Source organism: Argiope bruennichi, chromosome 2 (genome assembly GCF_947563725.1).
Source record: "Argiope bruennichi chromosome 2, qqArgBrue1.1, whole genome shotgun sequence".
Taxonomy (NCBI): Eukaryota; Metazoa; Arthropoda; class Arachnida; order Araneae; family Araneidae; genus Argiope; species Argiope bruennichi.
This window is the reverse complement of record NC_079152.1, coordinates 13602351-13626279: the sequence shown is the minus strand read 5'-3', so window position 1 is coordinate 13626279 and position 23929 is coordinate 13602351. Positions and strand designations below refer to the sequence as shown.

Genomic DNA, 23929 nt, shown 5'->3' with positions numbered 1-23929 from the left:
AAAAAGAAATTCACAGCCTCCAGATACGTCCTCAATGATCGCCTTTTCACTACCAATCGTCATTTTTCAGAGAAATATTAAAAACTCAACTTCATTGTATATTCCCTATAAGAAAAAAATGATAGAATTCCCAAACGCCATTTTTTATTACACATGAAAATTTAGTTATGTCATTAACGTAAATATAAACCATTAAAAATATATTAAAATATTAAATACTCAATATATTGAAAATTAATACTAATCTTATTATTTCTTCATATATTGATATATCAAACTCAACTTCATTATATATCCCATATAAGGGAAAACAACGACAGAGTTCCCAAGCGCCATTTTTTTATTTCATATGAAAACTTAGATATGTCATTAATGAATACCTACCCTCCATTTTCAAGAAATATCAAAAACAAAACGCTGACAGAAAATCCACCCCAGCTCCACCGATTTCACATGCAAAGTCATCAATCCGTATACCCTAATATTATAGTCTAAATATAATTAAATTAATAATATCATTAGATATGATACGATGTAATTTGTCAGAGTTAATTGAGATAACTAAATTAATGCTATTAATATGTTGCAAACAGTTTCTAGTTTAAAAACCACTTACGAATGATTTAAACATAAAATTCCATGAATGCTTATATTTTGAACTTAAATTTATACAATCTCCAAGTATGCTATCTACAAAAAGGGAAATAACAAATGTTTACATATATAAAGTGAACTGAAATAATTTGTGAATTTTAAAATGTATCAAGAATATCTCATAAATTTCGAAAAAATAATCCCAAATTAGATTATTTGTTGAATTTATACACTAAATTTATTTCTTTAGTGTTGTGTAACAAATTAAAGATACTAACAAAGCATCTAACTTTACATTAATGATTTTGTATGAAGCATGTACACAAAAACACAAAATAGATATTTATTTACTGAAAAAAATACATTTGGCAAAAGTTTACAAAATTTACGAATTTATTTTACATCAATTATTTATATAGTATTAGGAATTTTTCTATCGGCATAAAGATGATTTCTTCATGACCTATCTTCTCCAGTACTGTAAAAAAAAAAAAGTATATTAGTTCAAAATTTGAAATGGTAGTTAAAAGAAAACATTTAAACCTTTATAAATATTAAAGTCATTTAGAAGAAAAACTACTAGTTAAAAGTACAAAAATAACTTTAGCATGCTTTTTCTTACGAGAAGATAATATTATCAGAAATAGATTAAGTAATAGATTTTAAATTAGAATATCTACTGAATTTCAAGTGAAGAAAAAAATCTTTCAAAAATATTGATCACACCTTTTTTAATTGCATTTTACTTCAAAATAATTAAATACAGAATTTAAAACATTACAAACAATTCACTATTAAATACAGATTTTTTTTTTAAAAAATCAAATGCTTGAAATTTTAATACATTAAGATGCTACTAAAATCTAAATCTTTAACTTGACAAAAAAAAGAGACCAATAAAAAAAATATATTGCTCCCAAATGATAGCACATGGACTTAAAAATTCTCAATAAAAATGCTAAAAGCTCTATGTATTACAATCACTTTCAAAATCCTTCTTCAAAATCTTCTATTATTATGTTGTACAGAAAACTCTTTTTAATCAGCCAAAGCGAGATTAATTACAAGCTGGGGAAACAACAACTTCTGACTAGAACTTACTTGCGCTATCCTATGTATTTGTTCTACAACAGCTGGCATTACTGCAGAAATACTGTCTTCAATGATAGTGTGCATCATGTTAGTGCATTCTTCTTCACTTAAATCAAAGCGGAATTTGTCTTGGACCTTCAAAAAATTAACAAAATCTATTTTTACAATACATTTCAATAAGTACAGAGAAAAGTAAAAATTATTTTGTCATAATAATATTTTTTCACTTTTAATTCTCTAATTTACAATTCAATATTATAACCAGTGCAAAATCTTGAAAATACATTTTCTGGTACTTTCCTATTAGGTGGCACAATATGTACTAGTGTTATAGTATCATATTGGTGCATTTTTCTTCACTAAAAGTGGAATTTGTCTTGAACCATAAGGAATTTCATTAAAAAAATTAATGCTCACCTATTAGTAGGCTAAAAATATTCCATTCAGTACCTAAAACCGTCCATCTAATCAGAAATATCTTTTCTGATATGAACATTCAGTTCAGTTTGAGGATGCATTCATTTCAAAACAGTTCTTTATCATTTGAAAGTGGCAAGAAATTTGATTATAAGAAATTTTAAAAGGACCCTAATTCAATGTTGTTTTTTATTGTTGTTATTTCCATTCCCATGGCCCTGTGTACTTTGCGCCCGGCACATTTTCCCCTCATTTGTGGTTATCCAGGGCTCTTTTGATGTCTGTTCAGTTTACGGACAGTTTACAAGAAGCTCCTGACAGATGTCCACAGGCGAGAGTAGTCCAACAACGGATGAGATTGCGGATTTACAACCATATCTATAAAGGCAACGGACCATGGGAATGGGGCTTAAGTATTACCACAGAAAGATTAAAAATCTAGTTATCTAATAACATCTAATTAATTTAATTATAATAAAAGCTCCAAAATAATTGTTATTAGCTGCACATTTCTATCCTCCGAAATATATCTATGCCAAATTTGACAGCTCTAGAACAAACAGTCTGTTCTGGAGATTGCCAATGCAGACACACATTTTGCTTTGTTATTAGTAGAGATGAACAGATAGCTTACTTTTTTGACTGTTTTATCAGGTTCAACAGCAATATCAGGAACGCTAGCATCCACCATCAAAGAAAATAAATTCAGAAACAAATTTCCATGCCTAAAATGTAAAATTAAATGCAAATTTAAAATGACAGTTTATTATTAAATGATAAAAGTTAAAAGGCAAGAAATTTTTTTTTTTTAATTCTCCTTTTCTTTTTTCAACTTCCGATACATCATAAAAAAGATAAGAATAGAAAACAAAATGAATTTATTGGCAAAAGTCATATATAAATATGGTTATTTTTCATCATAATTGTCGCGACCATTCTGCCATTTTGCATGTTTCTAGACCAGATTGTCGATGCTCTGTTCAAAAAACGTTGCCACCAGTGATGTGAGATGAGCTTTACCTTTCTTTGAAACTTCTTGTTACTCAGGAAGTTTTTGAGATTTCTTTTTAGAAAAGAATATGGAGCAGGAATTCTTCCACCAAAGTCTCAATTTTGGCATGTGGGTCAACCAGCTTGTTTTTTTGTTTTTGTTTTTCCCCTTAACTACTCGATTAGTTTACTGAATAAGGTGTTCCGTTGAAACAAATTTGTGTTAGCAGCTTACAGCTTATATGCAGACTAGAGACAAGTAATTTTCATTTCTACCTTGAATTGAAGAATTGGCTAAAAGACGAAAGCTTTCAAACTAATAAATAGATTTGTAGTGAATAGCTTATAAGCCAGTTAACAGCTACGCTACACAAGCAATTGCTTTTGTATTGTGGTCATGTTACTGGGCTGCGAACCACAAGGTCCCAGATTCTATCCTCGCTCATCCCACTCAGCACAGATTCAACCAGTCAAATCTAATAGGAGACAACATTTTTTGAAAGGGGGATCGGAAATCTGGTTCACCAATATAATAAATGCTTAAATAACATTGAAAAGAAGCCATTTTTGTAAATAGCTTATGATAATAAATTTATTTTGTTTTTTACTTTTGCCTTTTTTTTTAATGGTCCACTGGAGATTAGAAAAGAAAAACGACTTTCACGGAATACCTTTGTAAACAAAATTAGTGAACTTTCGTTATTTCACTCTTTTTCTTGAGAATAAAAATAACCTGACAGCATTACTTAAGTGACAGAAAGACAATGGAAGATCTTTTACCTACGCAAGATCAAGAAGGCAGTGACGGCATGCTGCCGAAATATATTGTAAAAATCTGAGTGAATTCCACCCATGGCATCGACCATTTCTTTGCTCAATTTCATCTGAGGAGGCATCGGCTTAGGATCACGCCCCAAGATGTAGCCGAAATCAATATGAAAAAGTTTACCTGTGTAATAAAAAGTAATTTTAGCACATAACATTGCATTCCTTAGGAGAGCATAAATAAATTAAAAATACAGATACATTTGAGGTGCAAGTGTTAAATTTTTTTAGGTGTGTCAACGAGTGGAGATTGGTCTTATTTTAGGTTTATCTCACAGAACGTTAGTTTGATAATCCAGACTATTACTAACTGATTTTAGAATTTGGTTCCTCATTACAGATGTCAGATTTAATTTAACATTCCAGAATTTGAACCAAAACATAGTGTTGTGCATCTATAATAAAGCTTTCCTGCACAGGTAGTCTCATAGTAAAGAAGAGATTTACAAATATTTTCAATGGATGCCAAATCAATACTTCTTGCACCATGGCAACAAACTTAGCAACAGTAATGAAGCTTCTCGAAAATACGAGAATTACGGCTATACCTCTTTTAGAAGCCAAAGCCAATTAATTCTTTTCAAAAATTGGATATCCTATCATGTAAACTATAAATAAACGTGAGAGAGGAAAAGCAAATGTGTTGAGTTAATTTTATCTTTGGATCTTAAAGACGGGTCGAACTCTCCGGCTGCGATGATGTAATTGAATTCTAAAAGTGCTGCTTACATGGGCTGAAAGGGGTTTGGGGGGGGGGGGATAAAGCATCATTATCCATTATCGAGTTTGTTGGGATTCTCATCATATACTCAATAAACGAGATTTCCGTAACCATATTTTTAATTAGTATATACAATCTTTAATTTGATTGTGGTACAACTCAGTCTTATTTTGTTACTTCCTGTCAAAAACGTTATCGTGCACTATCTTATTCCCTTACTTCTAGTTAAATGGGTTATTGCATTGTTAAAAAAAAATAAGTAATTCTACAAACGATTAAGTGAAAGTACAGACCTTACCTCCTTATCATTATAAAAATAATTTTTTATATATATATTTTTTCATGAAAAAAAAACACCTTTGTAATAAAAGGTTTTGAGTTTTCCTCTAATCAATAAATTAAACTTAACCTAAGTTTCTTCAATAACAATAATTTCAATCAAAATAAAAATTCAGGAATTATAAAAATAAAAATGATAGAAATCTGGATAACAATGGAATTTTAAATGTAAATATTGTAGCTAACAAAAAAAATATTTTTTTTAATAATGCTAATGTTTTGATTTTTTTCAATAATTAAATGTAATTTTGCATGTATACATTCCAAATTATTTTCAAAATCAAAAAACTTGCACCTTCCAGTCTCTACACAGATTCATTTCCCAATTTTTATATCATGTGAAAGCTCATCACTCTTTAGATATGCTGTCAATAGTAATCTACTCTCCATCATTCCCTACTTTTTGAGCGAAATCTCAAAAATGCTCCTTCAATGTGCAGTTCTTCATGAGGGAAAAACCTTGACAAGAGTCTAAATTTATAACCACTAAATTGATTTCACCAATTTTTATTTAATAAAGAAGCTTCTGACCTCTAGATAAATCATCAATAATAGCTTGCTTCCCCCTTGACTTAAATTTTCAAGAAATACTGCAAAAGGAAATTTCAACAGAGATCCTAGCTTTAACAACTGGACTGATTTCACCAATTAATATCACTTTACAAAATGTATAACTAATCAGAATGCTCTTTGCTAGAAAATGTACAAGTAAAATGTAAGCCAAATATTTTTCAACAATAAGATTTAGTTCATCAAAATTGGTCAGCATGACTAAGTTAATATTATTAATATAGCAGGAGTACAGCTGGTCTTCAAATGCACCTAACAAATATTTAAATTGGGAATCTAAGTGAAATATTTTAAGGACTAAATTTTTCCATGAATACACTTTTCTAAACCCAATTCGAAAACTTTACATAATACATGTTTTCAGAATTCTTTTAAAGAGATAAAGCTTTGTTTCTAAAATTTGTATTACATTACTTTGAAATAAAGATTTTAATAATAATATTTAGTACAGGGATAAAAGAAATTAATTATTATAAAAGTCCTGAATGACATTACCAGTTTTAGTTAAAAGCAGATTATCCAAATGTCTGTCTCCTACTCCAAGTAAATATGTTATGACACAATATCCAGCTAAAAAAAGAAAGAATGCAAGTGAATATTTAAAAAACCAGATAGATAACAGTAAAGTGTAATTTACAAATAGAACTCTTTTTTTTAATTTTATAGTTAGTAAAACTGAATATATAATTACAGAAACACAAACAAAACACAAGCTTGTAATTAAATTTTAATGCAACAGAAGGAGAAAAAAAGTTTAGTCGAACTATACCAAATGCAAAAATATCTATTTTAGAAAATACTTATTTATTAAAGTATACAAAAACAGGTATAAATTAAGAAATTAACTCAGAATAAAAAAACTAAATCAATAAGTTTTTTTAATAAGTTCTAATACATAAGAAACTGGTAATAAAAATGACAAGAGAAAAAAAATTAAAAAAAAAAAAAGTAATTTAATTTTTATATTTATAATAGGAAGCGTTTCTGTATGTGTTGCCACATAGCAAGACCAACCATTAGACCAAAAACTATCAAAACAGCACAGATGTACTTTAGAAAGTCAGAATGTGCATTGCCAAGCAATGTTTTTTAAAAATTTAACTAGCTGAAAATTAAGTGAGCTTTTGGTGCTTTTCCTCAATAACTCTTTAAAATATTATTGCACCAAGCTAATTTTCTTACATCATTAAAATTTTTTAAAGAAATTGTCTTTGTAAGATACTAAATTTAGTTGCCATGTTATTTCCCCCCTAAATTTAAAAAGCATTTAATAATAAGGAAATTAAGTTTTGATACCATAAAAGGCAATATGTAATTAGAGGATGGATTACCCAAAATGTTAAAATAACATTTCTTTAATGTCTATCACAAACTGGTGGTTAAAAATGTTTTGTTGAAGAAATAATAAATATCATGTTATGCATAAGAAATTTAATTGAAAATGAAAGCAATCAATATTCTCAATGTACAAGCTAATCACCAAAAGCTTTTATATATTAAACAAAATAATTCCATTTCTTTTCACGAGATAATAGATGATTTCAATTCTGACTATGTAAATGTGCCATCAACATATTTCCAATGACATACACTTTAATACTTAAGAAATGGTAAATAATTTGTTTGTTATTATTTATTTGTCATACTGCAGTAAAGCTAAAGAAATAATAGGAATTTTTTAACTTTTTAGAGATACAGACTTTCTCTGCAATAAATAAATCAAGATTATGTATAAATATAATTCTGAAATAAAGCTACCTGCTAACAATAAATCCCTCATAAAATGTATCAAAATATCTACCTAATGATTTAACATAGTTTTCCATAACTTCAGCTGCAATTCCAAAAGCTCCATTTTCAGAAGGAGCTTGAGCTCGAAGATAACTCTGGATATCTTTGTATTCATCTATGATTGTATTAATTGCAGATGATTCAATGTACTGCACAAACCCTGTGAGAAAAAAAAAAAAAACATGGAATCAAGAAAATATTCAATAATGAGGCATCCATTCTGAATTATTGTCAAATTCATTGCTCCTCAAATTTAATACCAGATGGCACCACATTTATGAGATCAAAATTATATAAAATGATCCAAAAATCTATAATAAAATCCAATCTTCTAATCTAAATCCAAACTAGAAAAAAACTTCAACAAAGTGTATAAAAAGAAATAAAAACTTACCATGCTTACTGCTGCAGGCTAATACACGGTAGGGGGTCAGTTTTAAATCGAGATTTTCATGCAGCAGCAACTGAATAAAGAATAAAAAATTGTTATACAGTTATTTATATTTTTTTAAAAAGAATGTAAGTCAATCATTTAACAGCAATTAGTAAAAAATCATAGCATGACACACCATATTTTGCATCCAAGAACTATTTCAAATTTTGAAGATGTCCATAATGCGACTTATTAAGGAAATGACACATAACATCATGATACAGAAGATATAGCAAACATATTAATAGAAAATTCAACAAAGTAAATCTACCTTCATTGTAAAACACTAATAATGTAAAAGGCTTCAAATAGGAATTCACAATAAATAGAAAAATAATATTCGAAAAATATTAATTGAAGAGTATTGTCTAAGAAGATTTACAATAACTCATGGAAAACTAGAATGAATTTATTATTTCCTGAAAAAGGCTATTCAAAAAAGTAAACGCCATAAAAATATCACTCAAAATTTAGTTATTTAAACAACAAGCTAAATACTAATAAAAAGAATGGAAAAAAAACATATTATTTGATAAACAAATAATTAGAAATAGCAAATTATGCTTAGTGTAATTAAAATGTCACTGACCACCAATGTTTATCCAATAAAATACATATTTAATGATTTAACCAATAAGATAAGACTTGCATGGATTAAAAATTACACTAAATATAATTCCATCCACTAAATATTATTGGAATTTATATTATAAGTATATTATTTAACATTTAATAAAATTTTGCATAATACAGAAATAGTTATATATGCATGTGTGCATGCCCTTTTAATTAATTATATGCTAATTGTATCAATAAATTTTTTTCTTTATACAAGAATTAGCACAAGTGCTGTAATATAAAGCTACCTGTGAGATATCTAATAAACTTATAGACAGTTTTGGTCATTTTTTACATGGTCATCCTTCAATTCTTTTACATCACAAATACATGATGGGTCAATTGTACTGCTAATGACGGAAATCACAAATAAATATAGGTAAGTGAAAGAAATGTACATTATCTTTAAGAATCTAAAATGTGTGTGGATAGCTACTTCTTGGTATATTCTTGAAATTCCAAATTTAAGAGGCCACATAAGATCACATCTATTTATAATCTGAAAGTTCGTATAAGATCAAAAATAAAAATTAACTATGAAAAATTAACAATGTTACCTTATCCATTAGAAAAATTGTCTGCAATATCAACTGATCTTGCCTAAGATCATCCCCTAGTTTGAAAATTGTAACATACTCTTTATCATCTACTGTCAGGAATGTCAAACGAGTGGGCATAAGGGCACTCTTGAATAAAGTGGTCTTCTCTGGAATGATGCCTTTCACTTTGACCGAAGGGTCTAAAGGCAAAGGAAGAGGTTCAAAGTTCAAAAAGTCTATTTTGTGAATGTCTTTGTCTAGCAATAGTGCTTGAAGTCTTTCAGTCTAGAGAAAAGAAAAATTTTGATAAATGCAAGTATAAGAAAAAATCTGAATATGCCTTTTGTACAATGTCTTCTCAAAAAACACAATTCTTTTCATAACAATAAACTTTAAACTCAGAAACTCTAGAATCCCCAATCAGTTAAAGGAGTAGAAGAATATATATATATATATATTCTCATTCTTCTACTCATTCAACTGACTTGGAATCCTATTGTGCATATATACAGACAAAAAATGCATGTTAAAGGCTAAATCAAAATATGACAGAAAATAATAATACAATACAAAATGTGTTTGATAGTGACAAAGTGTGACGAAGTTACAATATGTTTACTCAATGAGATATAAAGCTTAATTAGCTTGCATTAAAGGTTTCATTGAAAAAAATTGTTTACTCAAAACAATGCAATTTAAAATAATTAAAACTCACCAAGCTATAACTATTTAACAATAGGGGTCATGTACAAATTTAATTTAAGAAACTGTTTTTAAAAAGTAATATAATAGTGTATAATAATTTCAATTCACAAATGATCCCTTAAGGCATCTTTTGAAGCACTGAATTTATCTGAATAATTCGCCTAAAATAGTGTTTTTCATTTCATAAATTGATTACTTTTAGTTGCAGAAAAATTTTTTTTTTAATTATCACAGTGTCAAGAATTCTTTTATTAAGCAAGAGTGATAGGACTAAAAGACTGAATAAAAATCTAGATTTCATAATTTTTTCAAAAATATATTTAAGTTAAATAACATACAATACAATTTTCCTATCACTTAAAGCTTTTTTTTTTTTTCTCCCCTAAATGAAACTATATGTCTACCTCTAACGGTTTATAAATTAGCTACTGGGAGACAATAAGAGAAGTACTCTTGTAAATAGTTTCAGCTTTAAAAAAAACAAACTGTATTTTAATATATTTAATGAAAAATACAGAATGAACAGTAGAATTGAAGTATCAAAAGAAGACTAATAATGTAATAAACAATACTTATAAAGCTTAAACATAAATAAGGGCATATCAATGTTATGACTTATGTGCATAAAATATAAAAAAGTTCATTTATCAATTTTTATTCTTTATTAGAAAATATTTTTTAAATAGACAATCTTTGAAAATATTTTTTAAATATTCTAGAAAAGATCATGGCAAACATTACCTTTTTACGTCTGCCACCACTTTCTCTTGCAACTGTTTTCAAAAGACTCAACAATTTTTCTACAAAGTCCCTTCCACGATATAACAGCTCCTTTCGCCTTTTATATTCAGGTGGTCCCTAAAAGAAAATTCAAGACCTATCACAAAACTTTAAACATTTTTTTTTCCTTCCTTTTTTGAAATCAAGTAAATTAGCATGAAAATTTCATGAAAACAACTTTATTTAACTTTTCTGGTGTAAGATTTGCATGTGGGATAAGCTGCACTGATCATATAATTTAAATAATAATAGCAATATTTCAAATAAAAGTTTTTCTTTTAGAACAGTCACCTTTTTAAAAACAGATCATTGACATCTTCAGTCTTGTAAAATAATTAAAAGTAATTATAATGGTATACTGTCAACTTGATTAAAAAATAACCACCAACACTGAAATTTGAAAATGTGAGGACCTGATTCTCAGAGGAAATTATAACTGAATTTTTACATTGTTTGTCCTCTTCTTCTGTCTCTGAAATTTTTTGTATATATTTAAAGAAAAAAACTAATCACTTTTTTTCAAGTGAAATATTTACACTTTTTTGAACAGCATATGGATATCAACAGTACACTTCATCTACACCTGTTGAGAGGAATACATGAGATATACAGAAGAAAAAGAAAAACACACTTTCATCAAAGCCACTACCCAGAGATTGTATGCCTATCAACAAGGCAAAATTTCATTGTAGACAATCAAATATGAAAAATCATTAAAAAGATTTATAGAAATAAATAAATGAAATTGTAGTTTAAATTTAGTAATTAAAAATATAAAAATAATTTCAGCTTACTCTCTGAAGTGTTAAACTAAACCTTTTCATCACATCATGATACATTTTTTTAACTTGATTTTCTTTATTATGGTTATCAGGCTCCTCAACTTCTATTATTAAATACCTAAAGAAAATTATCAAAAATATATCATTCAACAATATAAAACGACAAATTCTAATAAACTTTTAAGCTACAATATCACATGTTAATACATATGTTGAGTGGAAATATCTCTTACCAATAAAAATAGTTCGCTAAAGTTTCATTGGCACAAGCTCGTTCAATAAGAAAAGTAGCAAGGTCAGTCTGAAATTATTGAAAATATTACAATTTTTCATACTCAATCAGTCTAAAAATGACAAAAGACAAATATTTTAATATGCAAAAACTTAATAAAAGGCATATATGCTATAACAAAAGGAAGTATAGCAAATAATTAAAATTTTAATTAAATCTTTGAAATTAATTAAATAAATTTTAATTGAAATGATTAAATTTTTGTTCCAAAATATTTTTAAAGTATAGTAAATATTGTTGTTTTTTTTTGTTATACACTAAAAAAACTTAATATAATACAAAACACAATTTAATAATAATAAAACTTGCATAAAAATAATAAAATAAAATAAATAATTTAAACTCCAATTAATACTTAAATTTAAAATAATAGTAATACTCATGTTAATAATAATAATTAATTACAATTTAATAATAAAGTCAACAATTAAACAACTTACAATTTAAAATAAAACTAAACGAGTGCCCAATAAATGAAACAATAATTTGATCATTCTGATTTTGATTATGAGGTGAACATTGTTACAAATAATATGCCTTTAATATATAACTTTGAAATAATTATGTCATTACTTTTAAAAAGTTACAATTTATTAAGCATTTACTGAAGTAGCTTTTCTAACTGAAAGATTGACTCACATATTCTTTTTTTCATATGATTTCTTCATCACAAAATGATGCAAAAAAACAAACAAAAAAAACTGTTGTTTACAAGTTTATTCTGTTGAAAGAAGAAAAAATTTACAACATTGCCAAAAATCAGAAACACTTTATAAGTGATGATATACCTAATATATTCGATCAAATAATAGTATCAGTGCAAAATGTTTAGGATTTATATTCCACTATTGGAATAAAAATATTAGTAGGGAGTAAAAAAATATGTAGGGTTATAAAGATGTCTTTTTTTTTTTCCATCACTCAAATCAATTTATCATATCACCAGCAAACATGCTGAAAAAAATATTCTTTTCAAAATATCAGTTTTCAGTTTCAACAAGCTATACATGAATCATTCCTAATGTAAAAGACACAATGAATAAGAATTCAAAAAAATTAATCAGATAATAAATCTGAGTTTTTTTTGGAGGGGGGGATCAGTGCTTTCCGTATTAATTTTCATTAAATATCTCGTTTTTCTCTTTTTTTATTATTATCCTTTTAATTAATAAATTTATTTAATAAAATAAATTAATATTTAATTCAATACATTTGAATTCAAATACTGATTCTTTTTTTCTTTCTGCTTCGCCCTGTTACAGCCCAGACATTCTCTCTTTCTTTCCTCTCATGACAGACTCTGGACATTTTTTTAAAAAAATCTTTTTTAAATGACCATGCTTGGGTATTACATATGTTTTTTTATATTAATATAATTAAAATATGCCCAGTTTTTAATTGAAGAGATTGATTAATGTAAATAAAAGCAATACATTTTAGAAATCTAATCTCTAGTTTTACTTAGAAATTATTACTTCACATAAATGTTTGTAATAATATATTCAGTTAATTTAATTTAAATTCCATTACATCCATATTTTTTATTGTAGAAAAAGGAGTCTCCAATGAAGCTGGTTCAGATGAACTAGAAGATGAATCCATTTTCAGATGATCTCCAAAATTTTCAAGTTTTTCGGAATCATTGCTTACTGAAGAGATAGATCTGCAATAAGAAACACACAGTATAAGAATACATTTTAAAAGGACATTTAATGGAATAAAATAACAAGAATAATAATAGCTAAAATAAATATTTTAATCTTAAATTGCCCATTATATTTTTTTTAATAAAACATATGTCACTCTATATAAATAAGTAAAAGAAGCATAGAAAAATTAAATAAGTGGAAAAATATTGTTTTAATATAAGTACCTTTGTTAACATTATCCTCAATTCATGTTTAAAAAGTGGCAGGAAAGTTATTTGATTTGACTATTAAAATTACAACAAAATACACATATTTAAAGATAAAACTGTTAAATTGTTAACTGTTAGAACTTTATGTTCCCTAATATATAATACAAATTCTGACAATAATGAAACTCCTAACTGCAAAGCAAGTTTGCACTTTTTAAAATTATTTTAAAGTACATGACTGAAAAGTTTTCTATTATTTAAATTAAATTTAATATTAATAATAACGTGCATTTATACTAAGATTAAAAAGTACCTTCGTTTTTCCAAATCTGCCAGCGCTTTTTCAATTTCAGCAAAATTTTCGTATTTTAAAGCTTGGACTAATTGCAACAAGTACATTAGAAGATCCTAAGAGAAAGAAAAAAAAATCAATATAAATAATCATCCACTATTTATTATCTAATAGATAATAAATATCAATCAAAAGGAACATCGACATATTAACTAGCTGAATATTCATCACCTAACTGATGATGAATACCAAGTTTGGTTTCAAAAAGAACATTTAACAATAATACAAATACAAATTTATATACAGACAAAATATATAAAAATTACGTTATTGAAAACATAAAATATACAATTACTTCATCGGAAGCTTGTTTCAGCCTTGTTACAGCATATCTCCTGACAATAGGATGAGTATATTGAGGTGAAAGCAATTCTAAGGCATCCTCAACATCCATTGCCTGCCACCTAGCAAGTAAATCAAGAGCCTGTTTCTCTTCACTGCTGATTTTCCAGTTCACACATTTTAAAAATTTTGCAAGTCCCTGCATTAGATGAGATAATATTGATATATTTCATATTATTGAGATTCAAATGATACTTAATCATTTGTATATTTTCCAAAAATAAATAACCTCCTTTAAAAGAAAAAATAATAACTAGTAAATGCATTTTTCTAATTAAAAAAAAACTGGATCTGCAATTGATGAATGGAAGTTTTAAAAATTGATGCTCCACCAGTACTTTTGACAGAAAATTATCTAAAATTTACTAGATTATTCTTTAAGGTATATGGCACATAATACAAAAACTATATACTGAGAGATCATAAAAAAATTAGTAAAAGTAACCTCCAACAAAAAATATAAATGTGACTAATTTGATGATACATTCATATAAAAAAATTAATCAATTTTAATAATCAATGAGGCAGCTAGTTTTATTATTTTTTAAACCAGTCTCAGAAATCTCAACATATAACTTCAACTTAAACATGTATTCCAATTGATTAGTTACTTTTTTAACTTAACTCATTAACAAGACAAACAAAACATGCACTCCAATTCTGAAAGGTTTATAATTTAATTCATTAACAAATAGGGTATTTTTTGTAAGACAATTACAATTTATTTCCAAAGCAAAATCAAACACATTAATTTTTTTTTCTGCTTTAATTAAAAAGTAAATTTTTTTATTGCAACCTCCTAAACAATTCTCTTTTGGAATATATTATTAGATCAATTTTAAAAACAATAATCCTTGGAAGAAATTTAAAATGGAGTGGAAAAAAATCCAAAAGCTATATTCATTTTTTTGATATTTTATTATATTGTAAAAATTGTTTCAATATTTATCTATGAAAAAAGTCTTTTGAAATAATTGTTATTAATTTTTTTTGACAATTTTTTACAGAATTAAATCAAATTTAAACATTTTTAAAAATTTCTTAGACTTTTATTTTATTTCAGTTATTTTGTACTTTCACCATAATTAAATAAAAATTTACTATAATCTATGATTTAAATTAAGTATGACATTAATAAGTAAAAACAAGAATTTCTTAACCTCAAAGAACTCAAAAGCTGTAGAAAAAATACTGAATCCATCTGGTTATTGATTAATTAGTAAATGGATTATGCAGAAAAAAACATATCAATATCGTAAATAAAAAAAAGAGAAGAATTAAAGATGCATAAAATTGTAATTGGCTTCTTTTCTAATTATTTTATTAAAGACAATAATATAATTTGAAACATATACCTTTTTATAATTAATTAGGGTAAACCGGAACTTCCAGATAAGATCCTGTTCTTCAGATGTCAGCACTTTAGTTGGAAGGTAGTCACATATGGCCTTTAAACAAAGTAGAAGATTAAAGCATAAATATCATTATATTCAGAAACTCTTTTTTTTTATTGACCATTAGATTGAAAACATAGTATTAAAAATAAACAACAAAAAGAACAATTTTATATAGATGTCAATTAAACACAATTGTCTTATATAATCTAAATAAATTTTCTAAAATTATAGCAATTAGTGTTTGAATTTTTCAATTACAATATTTGAATTAACATTTGGCAACGCCAAAAAGACTTGGCTTATGTCAAATAAATAGAAAATTTCAGATAATGACAGAATAAATAATCAGTATATTATTACAATAATTTATTTATCAATATTTAGACAAACTAATATTTTGAATTTCTAATATTTTATTTTCTACTTTTTTAAGTATGATGAAGAATAAAGCAGGCTTTGCAAAATCAATCTTGAAATTGCAGAACAGATTAAAGTGATGATAAATTAATATAATAAAATTTTTTAAATGCAGTCATCTACAAAATATTTCAAAGCTGTTATTCATAAAAATCCATTTTCAAAAACTTTCATGGATGCCTTTAAACACAGAGAATGCTTACCATTAATTGGTTTTTAACAGCTGCATTTGGTTTTAAATCCCTATCCGTAGGACCATTTCGTAAACTTCTTGCTAATCTATGGTGCTTTGCTTCCACCAAGTTTTGCTGGAGAAAAAATAAAACATTTAAAAAGTCGTTCGTATCAACTTAAATAATTATTCAAAAATTCAATAAGTACCAATTAATTAACATATAAAAACAAGAGAGAACACACAATTACAAATGTAGAGCTGTCCATATTGATTATAAAACAAATTTCATAATGATTTCATACAAATTAAATGGGAAAAATGTTCATACCCCAGATATTTCAGGATCAGGGACTAAAACAATTTCACAAGAATTGTTGTTATAGCACAGAGCATCACCATCCTGTCGAAACAAAAGCAATTTAATAAACATGCATATGATTTTGAATTTCTCAGTGCAAAATTTAAATCAATATCTTAATTTTCTTCCTGTTTTAATTTTTTCTTAAGAAATGCCATTATTTAATAACAAACTGATTCAGGAAATCTGATATATTCAATATTATCATGCCTATGAAAAATTGTCAGCATTTAGTTCACCTTTTCCCCCTTTATCTTTTGAGAGTAAAAGAAAGAGGTGTATGTGAGTGTGTGTGTGTGTATATATATATATATATATATATATATATATATATATATATATATATATATATATATATATATATATATATATATATGTCAATTGATCAAAAATACAAATTTTTAATCAATGAACAAAATTACAGAAACTAAACATGGAGAAATAATAATAAACATCTTAAAACGGCTAAAAATTATTAAATATTAATTAAATTTTTTAAAAATTTCTATATATATATGTGTGTGTGTGTGTCAATTGATCAAAAATACAAATTTTTAATCAATGAACAAAATTACAGAAACCAAACATGGAGAAATAATAATAAACATTTTAAAATGACTAAAAATTATTAAATGTGAATTAAATTTTTAAAAAATTTCTATGTTCCCATTCGCATTTGGCTCGATAACAGAACCATTATCTAAATTTTATATCATATGTAGATGGTACATTTTTTTTAATCATGTAATTTAAGAAAATGTTTGCTTCCATTGGTGACAGCAATTAAGCAGTATTCTAATTAATGCAACATAAATAAAAAGGATTAATTTTTCTTTATCAAGAGAAAGTTACAGTAACCTTTTAACAACCAAATGGATTATAAATCCCAATAAGGTTTTTATAAGTCCTATGCATAATATTTTTAAGGATTTTATTATTCCTCAATAAATACTTTTTTCTAGTTACATTTATATCAATAAAGATAATATATTCAGTTATAAGTTTACAAAATAAATTATGCAAGAAACAAAGTTATTGATTTGGATTTCAGCTAATATATTTATCCTGCAAGTTCAAATTAATAGACAATCTATTAATTCATCTAGTATAAAACATATGATTCTTATGACATACAAGTGATTACAAATCTAATTTAAAATAGATTTTTTTAAATAACATCAAAAAACATAAATAATGCTTTAAAATATAAATGTCTTAAGAATAAATCAGAATCAACAGAATATTGTAAATTGAACTATTAACCTCCTCAAAGTAAACAAGAGTGCATTCTTGATTTCCAATAACGATCCTAGGGAATTCAATCATGAGGTAGAGGAAATTGGAGGACCGCTTTTCCTTTTCATTGATCATTTCAATCTCTCGAAAAGTTAAACGGTCCAACCAGTCCATCTTTATCATATGGCCATTGCGATGTCTTTTTGTTAACTGTAAATACAAAACAAATAGTGCATGTTATTTAAATTCCATTATCATTATCCTTTATTAAGAATTTATAATATTGTTTCCCAGTGCAGTTAGCCTTATAGTTAGAAAGAAAGAGTTACAAATAATTTTAATGGTTGCCAGTCAATGATCTCCAACCTAGGTGATAAATACAAAGATTCTGGAAAGTAGAAGAATTTTCATTCTATTTCTATTAGAAACAGAGATCTGAAGATTCATCAACAAAATTCCATCAATGTTAGAAAATGAAACTAAATGCAGAAATTAAAGCTAGTCAGTCAAGCGAAATCCTCTTTGGAGTATTATCACATTATGAGCAGGTGCAAAAATAGTTATCATACTGTTGCTGTTATTTGATTAACAACTTGTTGTTTAAGTGTGTGTGTGTTTGAGTTTTGTAAGCAATACATTGTATTTGCTACATCTGAGTTCTGTAACCAGTATTTGATGTTTTCTAATGGAATAAAGTTTCATTATGAACATTTTTGTAACACACATTTAACAATTTCTGTCATGTTATATATGCTACAGATCTAACTGTTATCCAGTCCTAATTGAAATCCTTTTATAAAAATTTGCTGCTAAGGCATTTAAATTTGTAATAAAATAGCATATAATTGGATATTAGCACATCATACCACTAGATGTCCAATTGTGTCACAAAAAAAGTATTATAATGTCATAACAGTAAAACAAGAATTTATTGATAACATTATTTCAATGATAATAAAAATGTTATTATGTTGTAATTATTGGAAAGAATATTAATAAAAATTTAATAATAACAATTTCAATTATAAAATTAATCCAAAACTGTGATGCATTTGAAAAATCCTTAATGTGTCCACACTAGAATCACTCACATTCTGTTTCATAAAAGTTGAAGAAACCACTTATTTATAAGGAAACAATAGAGAGTTTTCAATTTAAATCATATAGACATAACATGATAAAATGTTTAAATGATTATACCTTGGACAGTTTACTCATCTGTTCCTTGGAACAATCAATTTTGCCAGGTGTTTTAGTATTAAGAGAGCCATCAGCTTCAACACCATTCCACAGTCTAAGGTCATGCATTCCTTGACGAAGAGCCCTATTAAAGAATTAGAGGCAATAATTTTTATACATAACAAATTTAATTTCTACATTTTATTTAAGACAATACAATTATTTTGATACAAAATTAATTTACACTAAACCGAATACAACATTTCTTGCAGAATCAATACTGGATGCAATAAATACATTATAAGGCCCAATATCTCAAATAGTTTAGGACCTTTTTAAGTCTATATCTAGCATTGAGTATCATAAGTATTTCTGAAGAAAATATATAGTTTGAAAGAAAGAATTGGAAGATTCAATGAAATATAAAAAGTGTAGTAATCAAATAGGAAAATTTAAAATTAATACTAAATAAACAATTTATTCAAAGCAATATAAATACAAATATGAAATGAAAATACCATATCTGCAATTTGTGACAAATATTAATAAAGAGAACAAGCATACAAATAATGGCACAAAATGTTTGTTTAACTGTAAATGCGACTTTTAATAAGATTTACATTACAATATTCTGAAATACTTACATGTTTTATTTATTTTATTTTATGCATATTAGCTTTTTTTTATATCATAATTTTGGAAAGCAAGTAAAAACCAAAATTATATAACTTGAATTCATAAGTAAAAAAATTGTGGATCCTAATGCACAAGATTATGATGAATTTAAAATATCCAAAGGAGGATTTTGCATAGTCATTTCTATAAAAAGGTTTTCAAAATGAATATGTATTATTTGGCAATTAACTACTCTTCTTACCTAAACAACATTAGTGCAATCAATAATAATACTTTGCCTTCCACATGCGATCATGGTACTTTTTGGGTACAAAAGAAAAGTATTAATCACATGCTAAAATAACATGGCTTTATTGTCTGACATAAACTTATTCTTTAAAAATACTTTATAAAGGTAATTTTGAACATCAAATTATGTATAAGATTTAATTGAATTCAAATTCAATCAATTTTCTCAGCAAATCAGGTGATTATCACAGGTTGGTTGGTTAGTATATTAAAAGTTATTTATGAAACACCTTTTTTTTTTTTTTTTAATAAACACACAAAATGAGAAGCAAAGTACATAAATGATTATTACCCATATTTTCCAAAAATCGAAACAGTGGCACCACCAACAGCAACACTTACATTAGGCTCGAGAATATCCCATACAGTTAATGCAAGCAAAGCATTACGTGGAAGCTCACAGAACTTCACAGGTAGAGTCAACCATTCATTCCAGCTATCAAAACAAAATCAATAATGAATATATGATGTACATTATATTTTCTACATTAATAAAAAAGGATAGTGTAAGTGTGTTTTGACATTTAACAAGTCAGACAGTTTAATCGAGTATTCTCATAATTGGTACAAATATTATTTTAAAGAATGAAAAGTCATATCACTGACTCTTCGACCCGCCCGAAGGCCCACAGAAAATAAATACTGAATGACCGGACTGCCGCAATAGCAACACTGGCGGGGACTATAGTTAAGTCCTAAGGGCCATCAGCGGCCATGGTACAACCCTTTTCTAAGGAAATATGTCCCATCATCAATGGGAGGAACCAGACCCCCACCTTTCTGTGTACCCTCCAGCAAGATCCGACTACCATGTTGGAAGCATCTCATCCTCATTTTGAGGTGTCCCCCCTGGTTGGATTAAAGGATGGAAATGTGAAAAAAAATTTTGAAAATTCAATAAATGAAAAAGTAAGCAAAAGTTTGGAGTTTTCCACAATAACTTCAATATATATATATATATACTGCATATTAATGCAAAAAAAATTAACAAATATTTAAAAGTTATTTTTATGACACTACTTTAGTTATTCTAATATTCTTTTTTGAACTTTGATAATTTTTTTTAATATTTAATAATAGAGTTCATTGGCGATATTGAAATTCAAACCATTCTTATCATCTTTAATGTTGAATATACTTATGCTGAGTCTTTTTTTTTAATGTCAAAAGCTTATGAAACCTTCTGTTTATTATCTTCTAATAGTTGCATGAGGAATAAGAAAGTTATAGTATAGCAAGAAACAATATACAATTAGAAGACATTTTTCAGAAAGTTTGGTAATATTATAGCATTTAACTCAATTAAGAAAGTTCATTTAGATAATAAACAGAATATGTGTAAAGTTATTAAAATAATAAGGCTTAAACATCTATCAGAATCTGATACTTAAAAATATAATCCTTTTAGTAAAAATTGAATACTATGCATGAGATTTAGTTGAAATTGAATGTAACCAATATTCCTAAACAAACAGCTGTTTACAAGAGGAGGTTAATATGAAATAAATTAAGTTTTCTAAATACATTTAAATTCTCCTAAAAAATAGAAGTAAGCAGATGGATGAGAGAAGGTATAATTTCAACTTCAAAACTTTTTTTCCACACCAGACTTACCTATGTAGAAATTATAATATTGCACTTCAGATTAATATTAATATATTCAATTTCATAATTTTGGTTGGTCTTCTACAAAAAGGAAAAAGCTTTTTTAATTGACCAGCTACAATTGCCAAAAGATAATTCTGGTCAGAAGCACATAAATTTAGTATAAGATACATATAATTTCCATGTGAAAATCAATTTGCTGATGAAAGATTAGACAAATTAAGGTTTAAAAATACTTACTTCCACCTGGTTGTAAATGCTTTATATGATGTTTGCACAGGAAATGCTAGCGGCTGATTGTCAGCAAATACTTCACACGTGACATAGAGATCTGAGCACTTATCCTGACAAAGTCCAGAAAATTTTAACATTGGATTTTCTATAAGGGCTTTGTAACTCGGTTTTGGGGGTTGTCCTTCTAAAGTTCCTCTGAAAGAATATGTAAAATGATAGAATTTCAATATTATATATATATATGCAAAAATGAAATAATACATAAAAAATGTTTAAAAAATGCCATCTGTTTTAAATTATTTTTAATAGGCAATAATATAATAAATTGTCTGAACAAATTAATAGAATTTTCAGAGGTAGAAATTTTATTCAAAATTTAAGTCTATGAGATAAATATATGCATATGTAACAGATTAACAATGTGGAAACAATGTCTTATGTAAAGTCTTATCCCTAGTCTTTGGGATTTCTTCAGAAACAGTATTCACCTATCTACCAAATCATATTGAACAGTATTCCCTTCACTCAAATTTGCTGTAGAGTAACATTAAAATACAGTTTTTCTAAAATATAAATTACCTGCCTATATTTTGATTTTAAATAATATGTATAAGTCATTTAAATATGATTGGTGATCTGAAAAACATGAAATGGTTTCGATACGGTATCCAAAACATGAAAGAGTATGTTGAAGAAATATTTTCCAAGAGTTGCAAGGTTCTATTCTCCTCAATTAAGAGATATTCTACTCTAGTCTACATATCAAGCAGTCAGTTTTTAATAAGTTCCAGTATGTGCATGACAAATTTTTCTTTAGTATCATAAAAGCTATAAGCTAAATTATAAGCAATTAAGAAAAATACAGGATATTAATGATACATATATCAGTTCTAAAGGATGCAGATACACATCTAAATAATATATGCATTGATGATAATCAAATTAGTTGCATAACAGTGACATTACATAAGTTTTCTTGATTCCCAAAAAAAACTTATATTTAAGGTCAGTAATATAAAGAATATTTGTAACTGAGTGTGTTTATAAGTGACCACCACAGCTATTCTCAGTTTCTTTTCAAAGCAGTGACATTACATAAGTTTTCTTGATTCCCAAAAAAAACTTATATTTAAGGTCAGTAATATAAAGAATATTTGTAACTGAGTGTGTTTATAAGTGACCACCACAGCTATTCTCAGTTTCTTTTCAAAGCAGAAATTTATTTTAATTATATTTTATTCAAAGAATCACTAGCAAAGTTTGATTAATCTTGTAATAAAAGCCCTAAAAACTCTTCCTCTTCAAACTATATCTGAATAAATATTGAGCACTTGCTAAAATTTCCAGAATATTTTTCATTTTATAGATATATAAAATAATAAAAAAATGAGAAAATTCTCTAACCATATTTTTTTATGCCAAATCAAATGCATTTTTATGTGACTAACACAGTAAACAAGCATCAATTGACATATTATTCACAAGAGTGTTTCACAATATTATATATATTTTTTTTATTTAACAAGAGAAAGGATACATTTTGAAATTATATTTATAGAAATGCTTTGAAACTAAATAATTTTATATACATCAAATTTCAATGTTTCAAACAGAAAACATATTTTAATTACAATTTTAATACTAGAATGCTATAAAATAGAAAGTATCAAAGCAAAATTTGCACTTGCTATTATGTTTTCCAGAATTAGAAAGATATAATTTAAATTTTTTTTATAGATGATTATATTTTTAAATTAGCTGTACATTTAGAAAACACACAAAAATATAAAGGATTTTTATTATTTCCACTAAAATATAATTCCCAAGCTAAATATAATTGAGTTTATACCATTTAGTCTGAATGCTGAATGGCAGTCTTTTCATCTTGTGCATAAATTCAAATATATTTAATACTTTTTTCAAAAAAAAATTAAGACTATTTGCTACATTGCATAATAGAGAAAATGTCACAGAGATGACAATAAATAAATATTTAAAATGAGACAGAAAGGGAAAGTATCAATAAAATTATATTTCAGTGATATCTAAGTAAACGACTGCATATGCAATAATTGCTATGCATTGGTTGAAAATACTTACATTTTAATTTTAAAATTACAATTCATGTTACAACTGTAAACATAGTTGAACGTCTGAGAAAATTTGTCATCCCCCATAATTACAATTCTTTTGTTTTGCTAATAAATTGTGCCTTTAAAATACGCTATGAATTTTTTTGAAAAATTAATGTCAATAACGTTAGCCACATATTTCCGAAGTATGTCAGCTGTTAGTAAAATAAATATTTAGAAATCGCTCATGATTCATACCATGTACAAAACAGAGAATAAATAAATAAAAAAA

General features: G+C 26.4%; 1 protein-coding gene across 1 annotated transcript; it reads right to left on the bottom strand.

Annotated features, from left to right (window-relative positions):
- Window positions 1-913: 913 nt before the first annotated feature.
- Window positions 914-23922, bottom strand: LOC129961772 (phosphatidylinositol 3-kinase catalytic subunit type 3-like). The gene is made up of 22 exons (XM_056075336.1): window positions 23666-23922; window positions 21572-21760; window positions 20019-20162; window positions 18824-18947; window positions 17651-17833; window positions 16358-16429; window positions 16058-16162; window positions 15396-15488; window positions 13994-14179; window positions 13660-13754; window positions 13019-13151; window positions 11430-11497; window positions 11209-11314; window positions 10376-10492; window positions 8948-9214; window positions 7734-7803; window positions 7350-7499; window positions 6044-6118; window positions 3874-4042; window positions 2738-2828; window positions 1696-1821; window positions 914-1072 (listed from the first exon to the last, which is right to left on the bottom strand). Exons 1-22 carry the CDS (start codon window positions 23740-23742, stop codon window positions 1058-1060), a joined length of 2655 nt encoding a protein of 884 aa, XP_055931311.1. The 5' UTR covers window positions 23743-23922; the 3' UTR covers window positions 914-1057.
- Window positions 23923-23929: the final 7 nt, after the last annotated feature.